Source organism: Zalophus californianus, chromosome 17 (assembly GCF_009762305.2).
Source record: "Zalophus californianus isolate mZalCal1 chromosome 17, mZalCal1.pri.v2, whole genome shotgun sequence".
In the NCBI taxonomy this organism is placed as follows: Eukaryota; Metazoa; Chordata; class Mammalia; order Carnivora; family Otariidae; genus Zalophus; species Zalophus californianus.
In genome coordinates, this window is record NC_045611.1 from 41,238,029 (window position 1) to 41,258,263 (window position 20,235).

A 20,235-nucleotide genomic window follows, 5' to 3' on the forward strand; every position below is an offset into this window, starting at 1 on the left:
GATCTGCATTTTGAATTTTTTCTTTCCCACCAAAAGTTTTGAAATGTGTAGCAGCATGAATACATCCTCTGTAACTGTGATGTTAGCGTTAGGTAGGATAATGGCCTTTGCAGAAATAGAAGCCAGCTTACTCTTCAGTAAGAAGAAAATAGCATCCAGTAACATCATGGTAGTTAAAACCCACGGATTAAGAGGGATCAACTTTAATATCTAATACTTAACGTCTAATATTTCCAAGACCTAGGTTCTGAAACCAGGTAAACTGTTCTTCCTGAAGGTAGTATTCACATTTACTATAAGAAAATTCATAGCTTTGGTTTCATTTATAATCTGCTTTTCAAAGGCATTGAGATCAAATGATCTGACAAATATCACCCCTACCCAAGACAGTCTGTAACTAGAGTGATACTTGAATTGCAGAAAATTACCACAGTAACTGGGAGATACTGGTAGTAATACTTCCAACAGTAATAAACATGTTGGTAAGAGAAGTGCCTTCTAATGACTAAAATCCAGCTGAGATAGTTTAGCAGTTAAACATTTTGGTAGAAATATTCTGAGTTCTTCACTGATAAAGTGGCAGGTAACTTAAATGGTATGTCTTACGTTGTCTTCCCACTAGGTTTTGAAACTTGTGTGAGTAAATTGACATGGCAGGTGAGCTGTTTGGTGTAAACTTTAGAGATTCCAGCCCTAGGAGGAAGTCCATAACATTATATGAGGTGACTAGGATTAGTAGCAGGAGAGTAACAGGAAAAGTAGTTTACAATCCTAGTCTCTGCTTTAGCTAGCATACTGCTGATCTATGTTTAAACTGTGTATTTGAGAGGTTACTGTTTTTGAGGCTTGAAATTTGGAACTGCGGCCCAAAAAGTCAATGTTGGAGCATCTAGCATTCCCAAATAAACGAATGAGTAGAACTGTTCCATCATTTTTTTTTTTTTTTTAAGGAACAGAATTAGATAGTCATGTAAATTTCCCTCGGATTTTAAAAAAAATCCCTATTACAGGTGAACTTTGTTTCAGGTCTCATTTACATAAAAACGCTGGAGGGAGACTAGAGGATTCTTAGCAAGTTTTGTCACATGCTTCCTCCTACAGAATAACCACTGTCCCGATGGCAAATACCTATGTGAATGTGTTTAAACTGTCAAACCCCTGTCCTGTCCTCCAGAGACAGTTGAGGATAGAAAGTGGTTCCGTACACACGGATGAAAGTTCTGGAAGGTAGAAAGGGGGGTGGAGTATATTTTGGTCTAGGAAATGGAGAGTGGTTATTCTAATTTAATTGACAATACTTTGAATTCAAACCATTCTTAAGCAGAATAGAAATTTGGGCATTACCAATTTCTGAGTTGTCAAATCAAGTTTAGTTTTAAGTGGAAAAGTAAGTTTGTAGAAAAACAAGTGTTTTTAAAAATAATTGAGGTGGTCACTTTGGGTAGCTCACCCTGCTGATTACCAGAGTAGCTCAAGAAGGAGCTTCTCCCCTAAAACAGTCTCACTCAAGGTATTTATATTTCCAGAAGAAGAACACACCACACTGGAAACTGCCAGTTCACATGACCCCACCAAGCAGGCCTAGACCGCAGCTCTGATAGTGCAAGCAAATCAGCCCCCTTCTTTCTCTGAACCTGTTTCTTCATCTGGGACAATTTTACCAATCAGGGGAACTGTTAGAAATAAATATAGGGGTATACACGAAAATTTTCAAAATTATATTGCACCACCCCAAAAAATAGGTGATACTAAATGTGTATATTTGCAACTTGCCTGTGCTGATAAGTTTCTTAATCAGGGTGGGAGCAAACCACGACAATCTGCCAATAAGATGGTTTTGTTTCAAAACTGGGAGAAAAAGGAAAAAATAAAAGAAATTTGCAGAGCAACAGTGCTTATTTTCTTTTTGGGCTAAGAAACTGTATTCCATTCATTTTTTATCTGATTTTTTTAAAAAACATTTTTGTGGGCCCTTGCACCTACTAGATTAAGTCAGGCCTAAGCAGGTGAATGGATAATGGTCTGCTCTGAATGATCCAGTTTACATATTTCAGTGACATCAGGAACTGAAAAATGTATATCCATCCAATGGGAGATCTTTCCATACACAGAGCACATGTTTATAGCAGACAGGCTGCGAAATACCTCTCTCTCCAGAACAAGACATTAACTAAAAAAGTGTACCATGACACGCTCAAGAATCATAAAGTTTACTGTTTCTTTCCCATCATTTGGCACATATCCAAGGCACATTAGAAAATTAGAAATCATAAATTACTTTGTAGAAAAATAATCAGCCCCTCCCTTCTATACATACACAAGTATTCCCAAGAACATGCACAAAACCATTTCTGTATTACAAAGTTACTTGAAAATGTACTCAGGACAAACCCATGTTTGCGGCTGTAGACCAATTAGTAACATAAAAAAATAAGAGTATAATCTATAGAAATTTATAAAAAGGAATAAATGGCAATAAATTCTAACTGAAAGTAACTCTCACCTGGTTTGTGCTGTAAGTTTTGAATCTGAATCAAAAGACTAAGAAAAGATGTGCCAAATCTCTCTTGTTCAGTAACCATCAGTCAGGTGTGACATCTAAGGGAGGTTTTTAACGGAAGGGGATGTGTCTCAAGAGACTGATACAGGTGCAGCGATCAAATATCTGTACTTGGTTGGAAGAAAAATTACACCCAACTTTTCCCACATACATAGTGTAGAATAGGTCCTAAATGTCCTTTTCATTAAAATGAACATCACAACGGCATGTAGGCATCTTTGGGTTCAAGTGCTGCTTTGCAAAGGAACATTTTCCAGTCCTCTTTTCCTCATTCCCATGTGTCGCTTCTGCCTGGCCTCCATGGTACCATGAAACCTAAATTGCTTCTCTTCAGCTGATCCCAGATGGAGGAATTCTTTTGGCCTGCGGTTTGCTCGTTTGTCCACATCACGGAGGTTAGCACCTTTCGTTAGGAGGAGGTCAGAATCTGGTCGTGAAACCTCGCACGGGAGCCAGGGAGCTCCTGCCACTTCAGAAGAAACATACGCCTGCTCTTAAGAATCTGGACACTGCTGGAGTCGGTGTGCACTCCTTTTCCAGCGCACGCACCAGCTTTGGAGAGAAAAGAGATGGTGATCGTTTTCTTGGTCGCATTCCTTCCCTCAGCCACAGAACAGCTTTCAGGAACTTTCTGCTTTTCTTGCAAATCCAACAGAAAGTACATTTCAGTTCTCAGCTGTGTTTCTGCTTGGCACCTCCCTGCCAAGGACTCACTTCTTGGCAGCCAATGTAACAACTGCTTATTGCCACTAAGACTGGGACGTGACATCAGCCTCTGGGGAAGTGGCTAGGTGGCCGGCAGTCCCTGGGTTCTGGGATACGACTGTGTCCTCGACCGTGTGTCTGCGCAGCATCCGCCTGTTTGCAGGAACACTTTGTTTTGGTCCAGGCCCCTCGGGCTGATTGCCGTGCCCTCTGTCAGCACTCTCAGATCTGCTCTGGTCTGGCAGGTGGTTCTGTTTCCCTGTGAGTCTTTGCCTCCCTGGCTGAAGAAATGGTACAATTCAAGCAGTTCATTTGCACTGCACTTTAAACAAGAACCACACAAGAACAGCGCTCTTGGGTGCTGCTTGTCACCCCATGTGCTTGGTACTTTCTGGGCATTTCAGCTCTGACACCCCCGTGGGGACAGGATGATGTGTGTGTACTCCATGTGTCAGACACAACGTCAGTGCTTTACCTATTTGCACGTTTACTCTTTATAACTCTTAACAGGGATGTACTAATTGCTGTCCCCATTTACAACTGAGGACACAGGATCAGCAAATGGAAGCAACCTGCATGAAGTCCCACAGCTCACAAGGGAAAAGTGCTTGATGGAACCCAAGCAGATTTCAGAGTTTGCGGGTTTCCCATGCAGCAGCACGTCTGTTAGCAAAGTCACAAAAGGTTACATAGGAGATCGAAATGAGTCATGTTAACAAACATCACTTTGATTCTCTAAAACAGATTTAGAGCTTCTGCATCTTTGCTGTAAAGTCTGCTTCTCATCAACAGTCATGTAATGCAAGGAGCAATAGGAAAAGTCACGTTTCTGAGAAGAGTCACCTAATAGTATGACAGAACATAAAGCAAGTGTCTCTTTATAACTGAGTAAGCAGTGCTGTAGGAAGATGGACACATGCAAAATTGTCCATATGAGCAACTCTAGACCACATCTGGAGAAGTTTTTTACGCATCTATATATACACTTGGTTTCCTCCTTTCATCAGTGATTCCCACACTACGGGCAGCTGAGCTGTTCCACCAAGTACACGCACCATAAGCCCCAGAATCTCCACGCGTACCCCTATTTCCCATTTTCCCCTCACTCTCCTTTCTCAATAAATGAAGTCTGTACTCCTGGCTGTCCCACTAACGAACTCATCTTAATTGTTACAAATTCTTGCAAAGAAGGGAATCATGAAATGAGAAATGTGTTCACCGTAGAGTCGTTTTGGAAAAGCCAGGCTTTAAGAAATATGATAAGCCAGCATTGAATAACTCACCTCATGCAAAGAGTCTTCAGTAAAATTAGGGACACTGCTATCTCTTGCCATAATCTCCCTTGAAGTCCTTCCCCTGAAACCGGAAACAAAGTGAAATCAGTCTGAAATACTGGCGTGAAACACTCTGGTTGGCCACGAGGTGGCAGCATTTGGTGAGTGCAGATTTTCTCTAACCCGCTGAAGGGGCACATACCTGGCCTGAGTTGTAAGTAAAGGTGGGGTCAAAGGCACAGAAATCAACTCAAATTTTATACTCACTTAAACTGACCACCTGAGTGGACAAAGTAGAACTGTCTGGTGAAAGGTTCATCTGGTAGATCGTACATTTTTGAGTTCCCTGTAGATTAAAATAAAAGGATAAACATCTGAAAACTTCCAAAGTAGTTTAATTAGAGTTATAGCACAGATGCAACCTTTCGATTTTTTTTTTAATTTTATTTATTTATTTGAGAGAGAGAGAGAGAGCAGGAACACAAGCAGGGGGAGTGGGAGAGGAGGAAGCAGACTCCCCACTGAGCAGGGAGCCCGATGTAGGGCTCGATCCCAAGACCCTGAGATCATGACCTAAGCCGAAGGCAGGCGCTTAACAACTGAGCCACCCAGGCGCCCCAATCTTTCAATTTTCTTAGCTTAACAAAATTTAGAAAATTAAGCACCGCTATCTGCTTAAAGAAACATATTAGTAGCTATTTATTACTGTGTGAACCCCCATGGCAAGGAAAGATACAACCTTATTAACACACGGATATTCTCCAGCTACAGGCAACTGTGGTGACACAGCCTCGGGATTACTGAGGTGGAAGTGGGTTTATTCACTTTATTCCAGAGGGGCGCCTGGTTGGCTCAGTCGGTGGTAGAGGGTGCGACTCTTGATCTCGGGCTTGTGAGTTTGAGACTCATGTTGGGTGTAGAGATTGATTAAAAAAAAAAATCTTAAAAGAGTAGAGCATGGACCCAATCTAGACTATTAACAACTAAAAAAAGAAAGAAAGAAAGAAAATACTTCAACCTATCCATGTTTAGCAACTACTATTCTAATTACCAACAATCTCTGTATACCTGCAAATTAAGTAAATAAAAACGTTTAAAGTTAGCAGGAAACGCTGAGCCCCAGATGTCCAGGAAATGCTTAGAAAAAGGCCTGGGTCTGGGCCATGCAGCATGTAAGAATCTCCCAGAGGCTGCTCCTTCTCTCCAGCTGGTGGGGGACGCCTGAGCCGTCAAAGGTGAGGCTGAGTGGCCACCTTATTCCCTTAGGAAGCATCATCCCAATCAACCAGAAAACCAGTAGCAAAACAAGCTGATGAGCGAGGTTGTGACATTTCTTTGGTGCCCCTATCCCGCCCCCAGTCATGAGTATAATGACATTCCACATTCACAATTAAATGAACACGAGCAACTACTCATGAATTTCCAAATATGCCCATATTGAGAATTACAGAGAGAATGTAAATTCTTACATTTTTTCCTGATCTTAACAGTAACGTACTCCTTGTGGTCTGTTTCGCCAACATCCTCTACTGAGGCCACACAGCTCGGTACTACCTGAAGTAATTCCATTATTTTTGAATTCTACAATTTGAAAGGGAAAAGGTAACAATTAGTATTTTTAATTCTTAGCAGCTTATTGGCTGTTTTTGATCTGTCAGTATTGGTGCGGCTGGGCAGAGAAGCTAAGCAGCAGCTACAGACGAAGCTGATGCCATTGAGGCTCGTGGTGAGGAGCAGCCCTGCCGTTGGAGCCTGGCTCGGCCTCTACTAGGGAATCCGGGCCGGGTACTTAGCTGCCCTGTGCGATGGGGCTGATGAGAACGGGATCTCTTACTGCAGAGTTCTCATGGGGTTATCGATGGCCCAGCACATACTAAGTACTCGATAAAAAACACTCATCATCTTTTGAGAAATTGCTCATGGAAGGTTTAAAATATTTCGATTCTGTCAGGAAATGTCACTGAAAACGTGATAAGCCTATGAGTATGTTGGGTTTATGGTGACTTTTACATGACACCAGTGTCACTTAACAGCCTACCAGCTGTCTGCCCCGAGTCAAAAACAAAAAGACTCAATGTGAAAATGGGGACAGTAGAGAGCTTGCTCCTCCCAGGAGAGGAAGCCTTCTCCTCACCAGTTCCCTGTGCAGGGAACAGCACGGGAAGGAGGGGTGACCTGGTCATCACAATTCCCCTTACAGGGAGAATAACTCCAGGAGACTTAGAATCACAACTGAGGGCACCTGGGTGGCTCAGTTGGTTAAGCGACTGCCTTCGGCTCAGGTCATGATCCCGGCGTCCTGGGATCGAGTCCCACATCGGGCTTCCCCTTCTCTGTGGGGAGCCTGCTTCTCCCTCTGCCTCTGCCTGCCACTCCCCCCGCTTGTGCTCACTCTGTCTCTCTCTCTCTATGTCAAATAAATAAATAAAATCTTTAAAAAAAAAAAAAAAAAAAAAAAAAAAGAATCACAACTGAACGCTCTCCGTTGTGCTAAGACCGCAGGTGCAGTCCCCATGCAGGGAGCGTGAGCCCAGAACACGGTCTCAGCTCGCTGCTTCCCTGGGGGCACCAGATGGCTCATCCCTGGGCCAGAACAAGGCGCCGACACCTGCAGCAGTCAGGGGAGCACCTCCACTCAGTCCTTTGAAAGCAAGCCCTGAAAGACTGACTCCTGGCTCCCCAAGCAGACCACCTCTGACCCGGGGACCAAGGACTGAATATTCGACCGCACCTGCAGACTCCCGGCACACCGACTTATCCCAGCGTCACGATTCAAAGGTTGGCTCCTGCTATTTCAGATGTGGTTTAACCACGGGGAAGCCAGAGTGAGCTGCAAGGGAGCTCCCCACTCACCTGTTCAGCACAGTCTACTGCGGTGCACTGTCTCTTGTTCAAGACCTGAACTGATGCCCCATGAAGCAGAAGCAGCTCCACCACGAAGACATGCTTTTCTATCACCGCCTCGTGCAGTGCTGTGTTACCCTTATTGTTAGAGAGGTTAATGGAGGCCCCGTGCTAGAAGGAGAAACAGTGCAATCAAAAGGAATGCCAGAGAGGCGCCTCGGTGGCTCAATAAGTGTCCGACTCGTGATTTCCGCTCAGGTCATGATCTCAGCGTTGTGAGATCAAGCCCTGCGCCGGGCCCTGCACTATGTGGAGCCTGCTTAAGATTCTCTCCTCTCTCTCCCTCTCCCTCTGTCCCTCCCCACCCCCAGCTCCCATACGCTGCTTCTCTTTCTCTCTCTTAAAAAAAAGGGGGGGGATGCCAGAAAATGAGGCACCCACGACTGACGAGTACCCGGCAGCTCCAGGGCTGGGGGGCCCTTACCTGTAACAGCAGTGCCGCGACTTCATGGTGGCCATTGGAACAGGCGTAAATGAGGGGTGTGTTTCCACTTAGATCCTTTTTATTGGGTTTTGCATTAGAATCCAATAGACACCTCACCACCTAGCCCAGCGAAGACAAAATTCCAACCTTAATTAAATCTGTGGAAGAAATCCTCTAACTTGATCTCCTTTTTACTCTTCTCTAAGTTTACTGGGAAGGCTCTTTGGATACATGTTTGACTCAGGAGAAAGCCGACCAACTCAAGCGGGGTGCAACAGACATTTGCTGAGGACCTCCTCCACCAGGCAATGTGCTAGCACTATTTTTTTTTCATTTCATCATTAGTCCTGCCCTATGTATGGAGCGCTGTAATTATCACTCCAGTTTTATAGACTGGGAAACTGACATTTGAAGTGCTATGTTAGGTGTTACGAGAGAGATGGAAGATCTGATTTGGTTCCTGTCTTTTATTTATTTTTTATTTTTGTTTTTTAAGTAAACTCTACACCTAACATGGGGCTTGGGAACTCACAACCCTGAGATCAAGAGTCACATGCTCTACTGACTGAGCCGGCCAGGCACCCCTGGTTCCTGTCTTTTAAAAGCTTACGGTACAGCTAGTAAGGGAAAAATTGTTTTAAATAGATAATTTTCAAAAAGAAATATAGGACTTTGAAAAACAAATCATTTCACAATTCTCTCTTGCACCTCCTCCTTAGGGCCATTCTCTATAAAGTACTTAAACTGGGGTGCCTAGGTTGTACAGTCAGCTAAGTATCTGCCTTCAGCTCAAGTCAGGTCATGATCCTGGGGTCCTGGGATTGAGCCCCGCATTGGGCTCCCTGCTCAGTGGGGAGCCTGCTTCTCCCTCTGCCCCTCCCCCTGCCCTCTCTCTCTCTCAAATAAATAAAATCTTAAAAAAATAAATAAAGTCTTAAACTGTTTGACAAAGACCAAGGGCTGTGGGGATGAAAGGTGCCAAGTTGCAGGTAGAGCCCTCAATGACCAACACCCAAGCACCAGAGACAGCTCCTGCTGGGGTCAGAATCAGGAGGAGGCCTCTGTGCCACTGAGAGGTGCATGACAGTGGAGTGGGGGGGCGGGGATGAGGTGGGGAAGGGGAGGGCCCACCCCCAGAAGCAACAGAGTTCTGCGTTCTGTTGCTGAGCAGTCTTGCCCCATGCAGCACAGAATCTCGGGGCTGGGAAGAAAGAAATGTGTCTGTCCTCTGGGCCCACCCCCAAACTTGCCTCTCTGCAGCATTTCCACCACGGACAGTTCTAACCAAGAGCAAGCACCCCATGCCCTCTGCCCAGGAGAAAGACCCATACCTGGAAGTGGCCCTTCTGGCAGGCCAGGTGGAGCGGGACAGCTTGGTTTACGTTTCTGGCACCCACACTGGCACCATGTTTCAAAAGGAGAGGGACAAGGTCCGCCCGCCCATGCAGAGCAGCAACATGCAATGGGGAGGAGCCGTCCTGGTTGGTCACATTCACACCAAGTCCACTGGCAGGAATCTTTGCCAGCTTCTAGTTAAATGCAGAAGATGGAGAGAGAAACATCATTAGTATTTAAGAAACTGGGCTGAAGGGGCACTGGGTGGCTCAGTCATTAAGCATCTGCCTTCGGCTCAGGTCATGATCCCAGGGTCCTGGGATTGAGCCCCGCATCGGGCTCCCTGCTCCGCGGGAAGCCTGCTTCTCCCTCTCCCACTCCCCCTGCTTGTGTTCCCTCTCTCGCTGTCTCTCTCTCTGTCAAATAAATAAAATCTTTAAAAAAAAAAAAAGAAAAAAGAAACTGGGCTGAAGGAATTGAAGCCATCTGTGTCGTCCCCCACCCCCAGCCTCTGTACAATTTGGGATCACAGTGGGATCCAGAATCAGGTTACCCACAGGTGAATTCCTACAACTTTAGAAAGGTAAGATATACCAAAGGATTACTTCCATTTCCAAAACAGCAAGCCCCCCGAAATGATGCCTCTTTATGCCAAGGCGATTCAATGGGAAATAGGAAGTCTGTTCCACAAATGGCATCTGAACAATGGGATATCCACATATGGAAAAACGCACATCAACCCTCACCACACATAAAAATTAAAAATGCCTCATAGACCTAAATGTAAGAGCTACAACTATAAACTTCTTGAAGCGAGTACACAAGAAATCCCTGCAACACTGTGATAAGCAAAGATTTCTTAGAGAAGACACAAAAAGCAAAAACCATAAAGGAACAGTTTGATGAACTGGACTTAATGCAAATTTTAAGTGGTTATTCTTTGAAAGACACAAGAAAATGAAAAGGCAAGTCATGGAGCAGGAGAAAATGTTTGTACTACGTGGACCCGACAAGGGACGTGTACCAACCAGAATTTAAAAACAGCAACAGATTCTTACAAGTCCATTAGACAATCCAACTTTTAAAAAAAAGATAGGCACAAGATTTGGAAAAACAAAAGACAAATGTTGATATCATGGAGACAGTCTGTATTGATTCGCAGTGGTTTTAAAATCAATCATGCCAGTAGAAGAATAATCTATCAGTAATTAAAAGGACAAACAAAACATTTATAAACCATACAAATGAAAACAAACATTAAATTATGATATTGAATCCTACATTCTAATAATAAAATTGCTATGTCAGCATTCCAGGTGACTGCCCAAAGATGAAAACTTTGGTTATCTAGTTCACTTTTTGATGATTAAAAAGGTTTTCTCTTGGGAAAATTGCATGCTGCCTTAAAAGGGTAAATTTTGCTGCATGTAAACTGTACCTCAAAAAACAAAAAAAACAAACAGATGAAGTAGGGAGAAAAAAAAACAATGAAATACTGCACACTTACAGGAATGGCTAAAGTTGAATACTCACAAGGATGTGGGGCAACCAGAAAGAACTCTCACACACTAGTGGCAGGAATGGAAGATGGAAAATCACTCTGGAAAACTGGCAGTTTATCAAGTTACACACACACTTACTACATAATCCAGCAATTACACCCCGAGGTATTTACCCAAGTAAACATATATTTATACAAAGCTAGTTCACACTAGCTTTCTTCACAAAGCCCCAAATGGGAAACTACGCAAATGTCAACGGGTGATTCAATTGATTCTAGTATATTCAACAAAATACTATCCAGAAGTAAAAAGAAAGGAATCCACTGACCTGGTGTGGATCTCAAAACATTCTGCTGCATGAAGGAAGCCAGATTCAACAGAGTGGGTCCTGTCTGGTTTCCACTCACATAAAATTCTAGAAAATGCCAACGAGTCTGTGATGACAGACAGCAGACCCCGGGCGTTGCCTGGGACAGGGGAGGAAGCAGGGAAGCCCAAGAAAACCCTCAGAAGTAATGGAGTGTTCTGGATCTGGACTGTGGTCATGGCTTCATGCGGAAACTCAAGGGATTGTACACAGTACATAGGACTTTACTGGGTGTAAATTGTACTTCAATAAAGGTTTTTTAAACACTCTAAACACACCAGTGGGCTAGAAGAGGGTGGGGCCAGGGGGTGGTTAGCTAAGTCACAGACATGAAGCAATCTTCATATAAATGTCTTTTTTAGGTCTTTTTGAGGAACTTCAAAATGAGAAAAAGGTTTTAAAAAAGCAGGGAACGTTAAGATTTTATTCAACAAATCCAGCAGTTATTTTAATGTGTACTCCGGTTTCTTGTTGTAACGAATGAACCGTGAGGTGGGGAAGAACAGAGTGCAGGCAAATGGCAAGAGCAGTGACAGCGAGACACAGGAGCTGCCTCTAGCCACACTCAGTCCCGGACTGGGCCTGAAGTACGGTCACTTCACTAGTACCCTTCGAAACATCATCTGCCTTTTTTAATCCCTATGCTTTTCATAGCAGTCTACACAGGGGAAATCATTCTTTGGGCTGTCCCCATCCAGCAGCATCGGGACAGAACAAGAGTTGCACATCCCCAACGTACACATGACCCTGGAGCGAGCTGAAAAGCTACACGTGAATGAAAGTTTTACTAATTTCAATGTTACTGGGTTGGAATAACCTATGGTGAAGCTTTTTAAAATAAGGCAGTATTATCTTGTAATACAAAGGACAACACCACTATGCCTGTTTTGCAGAGTCAAATTAATTTTCTCAGTATGGGACATACACATCGAGTTAGGTAGCTAGCACAAAAGTGCATACTCTATGCAAAATACCATTTATGATTCTCAAAAGAAAATGATACTTAAGTATACACTTCAGAAAACATGGGCAGGATCTGTATGCTAAAAATCACAAAACGATAAACAAATCAAAGAAGGCCAAAATATTTGGAGAGAGATACCATATTCATGAAGTCAACACAGTAAAGATGTCATTTCTCCCCAACTTGATCTACGGTGGTTAATGTAATTCCTACCAAAATCCTAGTAAGATTTTTGGTAGACATAAACAAACCCATTCTAAAATATATACGGAAAGGCACAGGCGTAGACTAGCTAAAATGATCCTGGCAATGAAGAACAAGTTAGGAAGAATGGCTCTACCCAATACTAAAGCTTCCTATAGCTCCAGTAATCGAGACAGCATGGAACTGGTAGAAGGACAGACACACAGATCTGTGGAACAGAATGCAGAACCTGGAGAGAGACCCACACCGTATATTATCAATGGAGGTGGGACAGCAAGTCAATGGAGGAAGGATGGTCTTTCCAACAAGTGGTGTGGAACAGGTGGACATCCACAGGCAAAAAAAAATGAACCTCAACCTCAATCTCAGAACTTGTGGGTTAGGGGGTGGCAGGGGGACAGATGGGTATGGGAAAGGGCAACGTGAGTAGTTCTTCCCATAGTGAGGGAGCCTGTTGGTACCTTCAATGTGGTGGTGGATGCACAAAGCTATGCGTGTGATCAAAGTGAACACACAGGCACACACATGCATATGCACATGTGAGCACCAGGAAAATCAAAGAAATGTGGATAAGATGTGTGAATTGTTTCTGGGTCAGTATCCTGGCTAGGATACCATCCTATGGCTTTGCAAGCTGTTACCACTGGGGGAGATTGGGGAAAGGGCACAGAGGATCCTCTGTATTTGGAGGGTGGGTCCTCCCACAGAAGGTGGACCAACTTGAGCACAGACAGTGGGCAATGGATCTCGAATGCAGCTTCCTCAAGGAATTGGCAGCCATGTAGACAGACACCCTCAGCCATAAACTCTTGCCTTGTGACTCAGGGGCCCAGAGAGGAGCTGAAACACTGAGCACATGTGCATTCCTCTGCTCCCTGACCTGCCCATTCAGAAAGTCAGCCGCCCAAGGCAGATCCACACTAGTGTTAGTGTCTCTCCTCCCTGAGCTAAGTGACTAAACCTCACCACATCTCAGGGGATGCCAACTAGCACCCACTCAGTAACTGGTTGGCTGAGAAGCAGACAACTTTCCGGAAAAGAAGAATTTGCCTCCCCACCCCCACCCCCAGCTGCACCAATGGAAGCAAAGCCAAACCTTTTGAGCTGGAGCACATTTCGGGCACTGGCACAAGGGGTGACAAAATTCAACATCGCCTATGCTGACAGCATCCTCCAATTCATCCAGGTCCTCCTCCGTCCACTCCAGAAGGTAACGCACCTGGTGTTGGGCAGGAAGGATAAACAGGAACTTAAAACTCACCCTTAGCTCCTTTACAAGCTACAGTAACTCTCCCTCCTCCCCCCCTACACACACACACACACACACACACACACACACACACCCTGCTCCCAGATCAGGGCCTCCACTTCCTCAACCCCCTACACACACACACACACACACACACACACACACACACACACACACACACACACACACAGGGCCTCCACTTCCTCAACCCCCTACACACACACACAGGGCCTCCACTTCCTCAACCCCCTACACACACACACACACACACACACACACACACACACAGGGCCTCCACTTCCTCAACCCCCTACACACACACACACACACACACACACACACACACACACACACACAGGGCCTCCACTTCCTCAACCCCCTACACACACACACACACACACACACACACACACACACACACACACACACAGGGCCTCCACTTCCTCAACCCCCTACACACACACACACACACACACACACACACACACACACAGGGCCTCCACTTCCTCAACCCCCTACACACACACACACACACACACACACACACACACACACACACACACACACACACACACACACACACACCCTGCTCCCAGATCAGGGCCTCCACTTCCTCAACCACCACAGTGATTTAGAAATGACTGGGTTCACCGTGCCCAAGCCCTTTCTCTGTCCTTTTACAGGTGATACAGAGAACTTTAGCGCCATCTCTACAGCTTGTGGTAGAGATTCCTTTATCTTTTTTTTTCTTACCTTTTTTCTTTTTTTTAAAGATTTTTATATATTTGTATGATAGAGAAATAGAAAGCTCAAGTAGGCAGAGCGGCAGGCAGCAGGAGAGGGAGAAGCAGACTCCCTGCTGAGCAGGAGCCCGATGCGGGGCTTGATCCCAGGACCCCTGGGATCATGACCTGAGCCGAAGGCAGACGCTTAACTGACTAAGCCACCCAGGTGCCCCTATCTTTTTTTTTCTTTTTTAAGAACTTTTTATTTTAGAGAGAGTGAGCACAAGCGGAGGGGCAGAGGGGGAGGGAGAAAGAATCTGAAAGACTCCGAGCTGAGCGCAGAGCCCAATGCGGGGCTCGATCCCAGGGCCCTGAGATCAGGACCTGAGCCAAAACCAAGAGTCAGATGCTTCACCAACTGCATCACCCAGGCAGAGTGGTGCTGCTTTCACTCCCCGGTCCTGGAGCGTGTCGCGAGCACCTCGGCTTGTATTAACTAATTGTATATTTTCAACGACTCGTCCCTTCTAACCTGGGAGAAAACTCACTCTGAGAGGAAATAACTCGTCCAAGGCCCCACAACTAGGAAGTGGAGGTCAGAACCTTATATGCAGGCTCCCTGACGCCACGCCAGTGTCCTTTCCACGCACTAGCCACGCACTAGCCACACCTGAACGCATTGGAGACCACCAAAAAATCCAATTTAAAACTGGTCTCTAGGATATTAAATTTGAAAATTGGGAACGATATAAATACATTTCTAGGCCTGGTTCTGAGCACTGAGGAAGTCAGCATGTGCATGAGGGGAGTGACAAGGGGTTCCAAGAAGACCGCCTTTGACCCCAAATGTCTCTCCTCCAGGTCCCTTCCACATCCGGACAGCAGATACCCCCGCCCAGGGTGGAAATGCCAAAGGCCTCCACCCAGGGGCCTCAGCTAACAGGCTAGTGGGACAGACAAGGGCAGGGAACAAGTACGGGGGGAGCGGAGGGGCAGGTCCTTGGGTGGGGTGTTGGAGGCTGCCACGTGTGTAGATCAGTTTGGGTGGTGACCCCTGGGCACCAGGCGGTCATGAATGGCCTCGGCCCCCTCACCCACCCCCAGAAGGAAGAGGAGTGAGCGTGTCACGACGCAGGGACAGTCAGAATCTCTTCTCTGCACAGACTGTGCTGCTGGCTCACACCATGGCTCCAGGGTGCCTGGAGAAGTCCTACTCGCCTCCTCCGAAGAATGCTGGGTTCTCCTAGGGCCAGTCTCCTGAGAGGACAGGTACAGGTACAGACGCCCATGTCCTGCCCATCCTCCCCCCGGAGGGACCATGTGTCAGTCTGGTGCACTGACAGCAGCCACTGCATAAAAGCGAATATAGTGGAAACTACAGTCAGATTCTAAACATAACCCGAGGTGGTTATGATCAGATCCCAGCAACTTCTGTGCACCACCTCAAGCTGGATCACCTGAGAAAGGCCCTCCTGAAACACACACTACCGCCAAGCTCTCTCAGATGATTTATTCAGAGCTCCTCATCTGGTAAGCACCCAAGTTACTCTTCCTTTTAAAGTAGAAGATGTAGCAAGTTCCTTCCAGGAAGCCAAAGGCAAGCCGGGGGAAACCGCCCGTGGGAATCTAAGAAAGGCTATCTCCATGCTCCAGTGACCTGATCAGGTGTTCCCTGGCATCTGCAGGGAGGGTTGGGACAGACACCTTCCCCCCAGCCAGGTCTTCTCCCCATGCCAACCCACAGCAGCGAGCACCACCTCGTTGGGACACCCGGCCTGGGACTCCTTGGGAGTCCCAAGCCTCAGACCTCAGCCTCCTGCCCGGGCACCACAGCCGCCCACCACTTCCACGGGGCCACACCAGGGCTTCTGGGCTCTGGCCCTCCCAGCCACACTCCCCTGCACCACCCTACTCCTCCTCTCCACCCTCCCTGCCTGCACATCCTGCTCCCAGCTAGTGGGCCAGGCTCGGAGCCCGCACTTTGTGCTCCTGCCCACGGCAGGGCTGGCCAACATGTCACCAGCCTTCCGGAACGTGAACCTCTAGTAGGCTCTCTGTGCCGCTTTATGACCACCTACTCAGTACGTGAAAGGAAAACGCGAACACCTACATTACTGCGCAGTCATTAAATGCAGCCCTTCCATGTGAAAGTGAACAGAACATAGCTCCTGACCGAACCATCGACAAGAAAAAGGTTCAGCTCTTTTTACCGACAGCAAGCTTTTTTAGACGTGCTGCTAAAAACTCACCATTTCTAGATCTCCATCGGCAACCGCTCTTAAAAGTTTTTCTACCTTAAGTAAAGGAAAAAGAATGTTAGAAAATGATTTTAATAATTAAGCTGTAATAGAAGACCCAGAGGCTCTCATTTGTCTCTGGGTTTGTGGAGTTTTAACACCTCATTCAGCATCTCACAAGCATAGCCCTGAGACTGCCCGGCTAGGCCGTCCAGGAGGGCACCAGCGTGCACCGAACCCATTTCCCCCTGAGGTCTATGGAATGATCTGCTGGTGATGTGGCCAAGCGAGATGCTGGTCACTGCAAATGAAGCGCAAGCCAGCCACCCCGGAGATCACACATACTCAGCCCTCATCATCCGACAGCTGAGGGCACACCAGGAACCATTCCAGGGCTCTCTTAGACTCCGGAATGTGTCTCCGTGCTTTCTCTACTGTGCCTTCGCATCAAGCTAAGCTTATCGGGCCCTTCAAGAGCAGGTCACAGCTTGGGGGTGGCAGGGGACAAATGCCCTGTGCGGAGGCAGTGAGGCTCCCCGCACACAGGGGAGCAGGCAGAGGAGTCGTGAGATGTCCACGGGATGGTCTGCTCTGCGGGCTGACGCTGGATGAGCTTGCAGACAGGTTAAATGGAGAAGAAAAAAAAAACAGGCTATAAATCACCTTTTACAGAACACAATGTGTTGGCCAGAAGTCAGGGACGATACATCAGGTTGACAGGGATGCTTACAGAGCGGGACGTAAGTGCTGAAAATTTAGTTTGTAAAATGATCTTAAATCTGTGGACCTACAGGTGACTTTCCTTAGACTTTTCCTAGAAGACTCCCTACTCTGTCCCTCTGTCTCACACAAACACATACAATCCCCAAAACAAAGAGCTGCTTCAGGAGCCGAGCATGCAAGCAGCAGGGTGAGAACTGCTGGCTGGGCATCCCCCGGGGTCCCCTGGGCAGCCCTTGTCATGCATGGCTCTTTAACTGGCTGCCTTGACACACGGCTGCCCTCCTGTCGGCCCTCCCACCTGGGAGCCTCACCTCTCTGTAGTCCTTCTTGGGCTCCTCCCGTCTGGAGCTCACCAACACAGAGGAGAAGCTGGAGGTGGAGGAGGCCTGGCTGATGGAGTCCACGGGGCGCTGAGGGGGCTGCACTGGGACCTGTGGCCAGGGGGGCCCCGACAGGAGAAGGGCCTCGTGAGGTCCAGAGAGCAGGCCGGGCTCTCCCAGGGGGCCACCAAGCCCAGCCTCATTCACTCACCTCTGAAGACTTCCTCCTCCTTTCCAAGGGCAGATGATAGGCCTCCATTATTGACAGAATCTAGGAGAAGGGAACAGGAAAAATACTGAGAAAGGTTGCCAAAGTAGCATCACCCGTAGGCCCAGCCACCTGCCCACCTCCTCCAAAGGTCACGCAGCCTGACCACGCCCCTGGAGAGACAGAGAAACCACGGCCTGAGCGGGCAGGAGCTCACCCAGGATCACACAGATTAAGTGGGGGCTTCCTGCTGCCTCTCAGTGCCCCTGCTGCCCAACAGGAGCTGGGGCTTCCCTTGAATGGGCTCAGAGGACATCTCCTCTCTGCCTATCTCCCTTTGGAAGGGGCCTCTGGGAGAAGCTACCTGGGCAGAGGGGCCCTCTGCTCCTCGCGACCTCCTCAGGCCAAGCACAGCACTGCCCCGTCCCGGAGGATCTGGCCACTACAAAGCCGAGACCCTGTGAGGGCACGGGGAGCGTGGCGGAGGCCCACCTGGGGTGAGCAGCAGGGATTTACACCTTCGGAATCGGCTACTGGGGACCTCATGTTGTGTTCGTGGGACACACACAACATACTACTAGTACTCGTGACACAGAAAGAGGGCAGAAGGAATCATCTGGAGGTGACGCGCGTGTCCGTGGCGAGGGTCACGGAGCTGGTCGTACTGGCATGTACTTGTCTCCAACTTCCCTGAGTTGCACACATTAAATGAGTTCAACTTTTTGTACATCAATCGAACCTCATGTGTGGTTAAAAGACAAAAACTGCTCTCCTAGAAAGAGAAGTAAACACCCTGAAAGAACCCTGTGAAACAGAGCTGGAAGCTGTAAAAGCAGCCGGTAAAATGTCACGAGGCGGAAAGCCGAGCCTGCACGAAGGGGAAGTGCGGGAGGCCGGCATCAAGACGGGATTGCTCATGTGGGCCACACACCCGCGATGCTCTGGACGTGGTCCGATGGCCTCGGGCCGCGCTTCTCCGGGGGCGCATCCCCTCGGCCGGAGCGGCTGCGGGGGCGAGGCACAGAGAACCAGCCTCTGCGAGCCCTCTCGCTCCCCACCTGCTCCCCATCCACTCCCCACTTCCATGACACGCTGCCAGACACTAACGTGGTTCCAGAAATTACCAACAGGAAAGGATTGGTTCATTATGAAAGAAACCGTACACAACGATGTTCAAAATTGGCCAAAAGAGAAGAAGGCATTTAGGAGCTGAGGATGAAGTGGAAGACAGAATGCTGTTTCCATACCCCAGGCCCAATCCCTGCTTCTCTTGGCCAGAGCCTGTGTCCCATTTCCCCCCATGCCGTCTGCTCTGAAACCAACAGCACTCAGGGGCTGGGGCAAACTCTGCCGGGAGCAGCTCTTAGAACAAGACTGAGAAGAACTGCTGGTTAAGCTGGAAATAATATAAATAAGTAAAACCCATTGACGACCAGGTCCTAAATGCACCAGAGAGGGCACAGGCCATGTTCGGGCCTCAGGCACTAATGCACAGTTGGTCAGCACAGCCAAGACCCCATCCTTGGACGTTGATTTTTTTTTTTTAAGTCATACTGATGCTCTGAGATGATAAAAAGCTACCTTTGAGTTTAGTGCACACTTGAGGGGTGTTTCTTTCAGTCTGTTCTGGATCTCTGTGGAGGCTCCATTTTGTAGCAATGTCTCTATGATGCCTTGGTAGCCCCAACGTGCAGCTATGTGTAGTGGGGTGTCTCCTTTCTCGTTACAAATATCTAGTCTGCATGACTGCACGTCATAGTAGACCAGAGCCTTCACACACTGCAAAGAAAATGGGAAATACCACCAGTAAGTCACATGCCAAGCCTTGGGCAATGTCTGTGGAACCCACAGCCTCAGTCCACACCCCGATTCCAGCCAGGCTCCGCTCACCAAGCAAATGTGCAGAAACAGAGAGACAGAGTTCAAGGTTACCTCATCAGGACACATCATTTTTCTGAAAACTGTCGATCAGTAAGAAAAGGCTGAATAAATTGTGATGTATCCATGTGCAGAAGGGAATGACCACAGCAGGCCGGAGACCACTGTCCACTGAAAGGCCCGCTTGCAAGCTGGCCCCTGACTCGCAATGTTCCTCAGGAGCTTGGATCTGCGGAATGGCTCACTGTCTAAATTGTGCAACTACATGGTTTATGCTGAACACCTGCTTTTCTTCTAGAAGTCTGGAAGTTTGGCATGTGGCAGGCACAGCGCAATTACGTGACCAGCTTCCAATAAAAATCCTGGGCCCTGAGTCCCTACAGAGCTCTCCTGGTAGACAGCACTTAATATTTGCTATTATAACTCACTGCTGGATGAACCGAGGATGTTCTGTACATCTCCCTGGGGAGAGGATGCTTTGAAGCTTGCACCTGCTTTCCTCCAGACTTCATCTGTGCACCTTTTCCCTTCGGTGACCATGCCCTGGGTCCTTTCGCTATCGTCAATTATAGCAGCGTGACTATATGCCGAGTCCTATCAGTCGCCCTGGCAAGGCACTGACCAAGGGGTGGTCTTAGGGACACAGACGCAACACA

The 20,235-nt window shown here is 47.4% G+C and overlaps 1 protein-coding gene across 4 annotated transcripts in view; it reads right to left on the reverse strand.

Annotated features, from left to right (window-relative positions):
- Nucleotides 1-87: 87 nt before the first annotated feature.
- ANKRD27 (ankyrin repeat domain 27) overlaps nucleotides 88-20,235 on the reverse strand; it is a 50,721-nt gene continuing 30,573 nt past the window's right edge. For 3 of the 4 annotated variants that reach the window (XM_027618893.2, XM_027618891.2, XM_027618894.2), the window contains 12 exons: nucleotides 19,283-19,480; nucleotides 17,705-17,764; nucleotides 17,485-17,604; nucleotides 16,463-16,507; nucleotides 13,336-13,458; nucleotides 9,199-9,396; nucleotides 7,868-7,987; nucleotides 7,393-7,554; nucleotides 6,009-6,120; nucleotides 4,807-4,885; nucleotides 4,549-4,621; nucleotides 88-3,546 (listed from right to left, as the gene is read on the reverse strand). In XM_027618893.2, the coding sequence (XP_027474694.1) occupies nucleotides 3,310-3,546; nucleotides 4,549-4,621; nucleotides 4,807-4,885; nucleotides 6,009-6,120; nucleotides 7,393-7,554; nucleotides 7,868-7,987; nucleotides 9,199-9,396; nucleotides 13,336-13,458; nucleotides 16,463-16,507; nucleotides 17,485-17,604; nucleotides 17,705-17,764; nucleotides 19,283-19,480 (1,527 nt within the window). In that variant the 3' untranslated portion in view covers nucleotides 88-3,309. The remainder of the gene's footprint in view (nucleotides 3,547-4,548; nucleotides 4,622-4,806; nucleotides 4,886-6,008; nucleotides 6,121-7,392; nucleotides 7,555-7,867; nucleotides 7,988-9,198; nucleotides 9,397-13,335; nucleotides 13,459-16,462; nucleotides 16,508-17,484; nucleotides 17,605-17,704; nucleotides 17,765-19,282; nucleotides 19,481-20,235) is intronic. The other variant, XM_027618892.2, reaches the window with a different exon arrangement.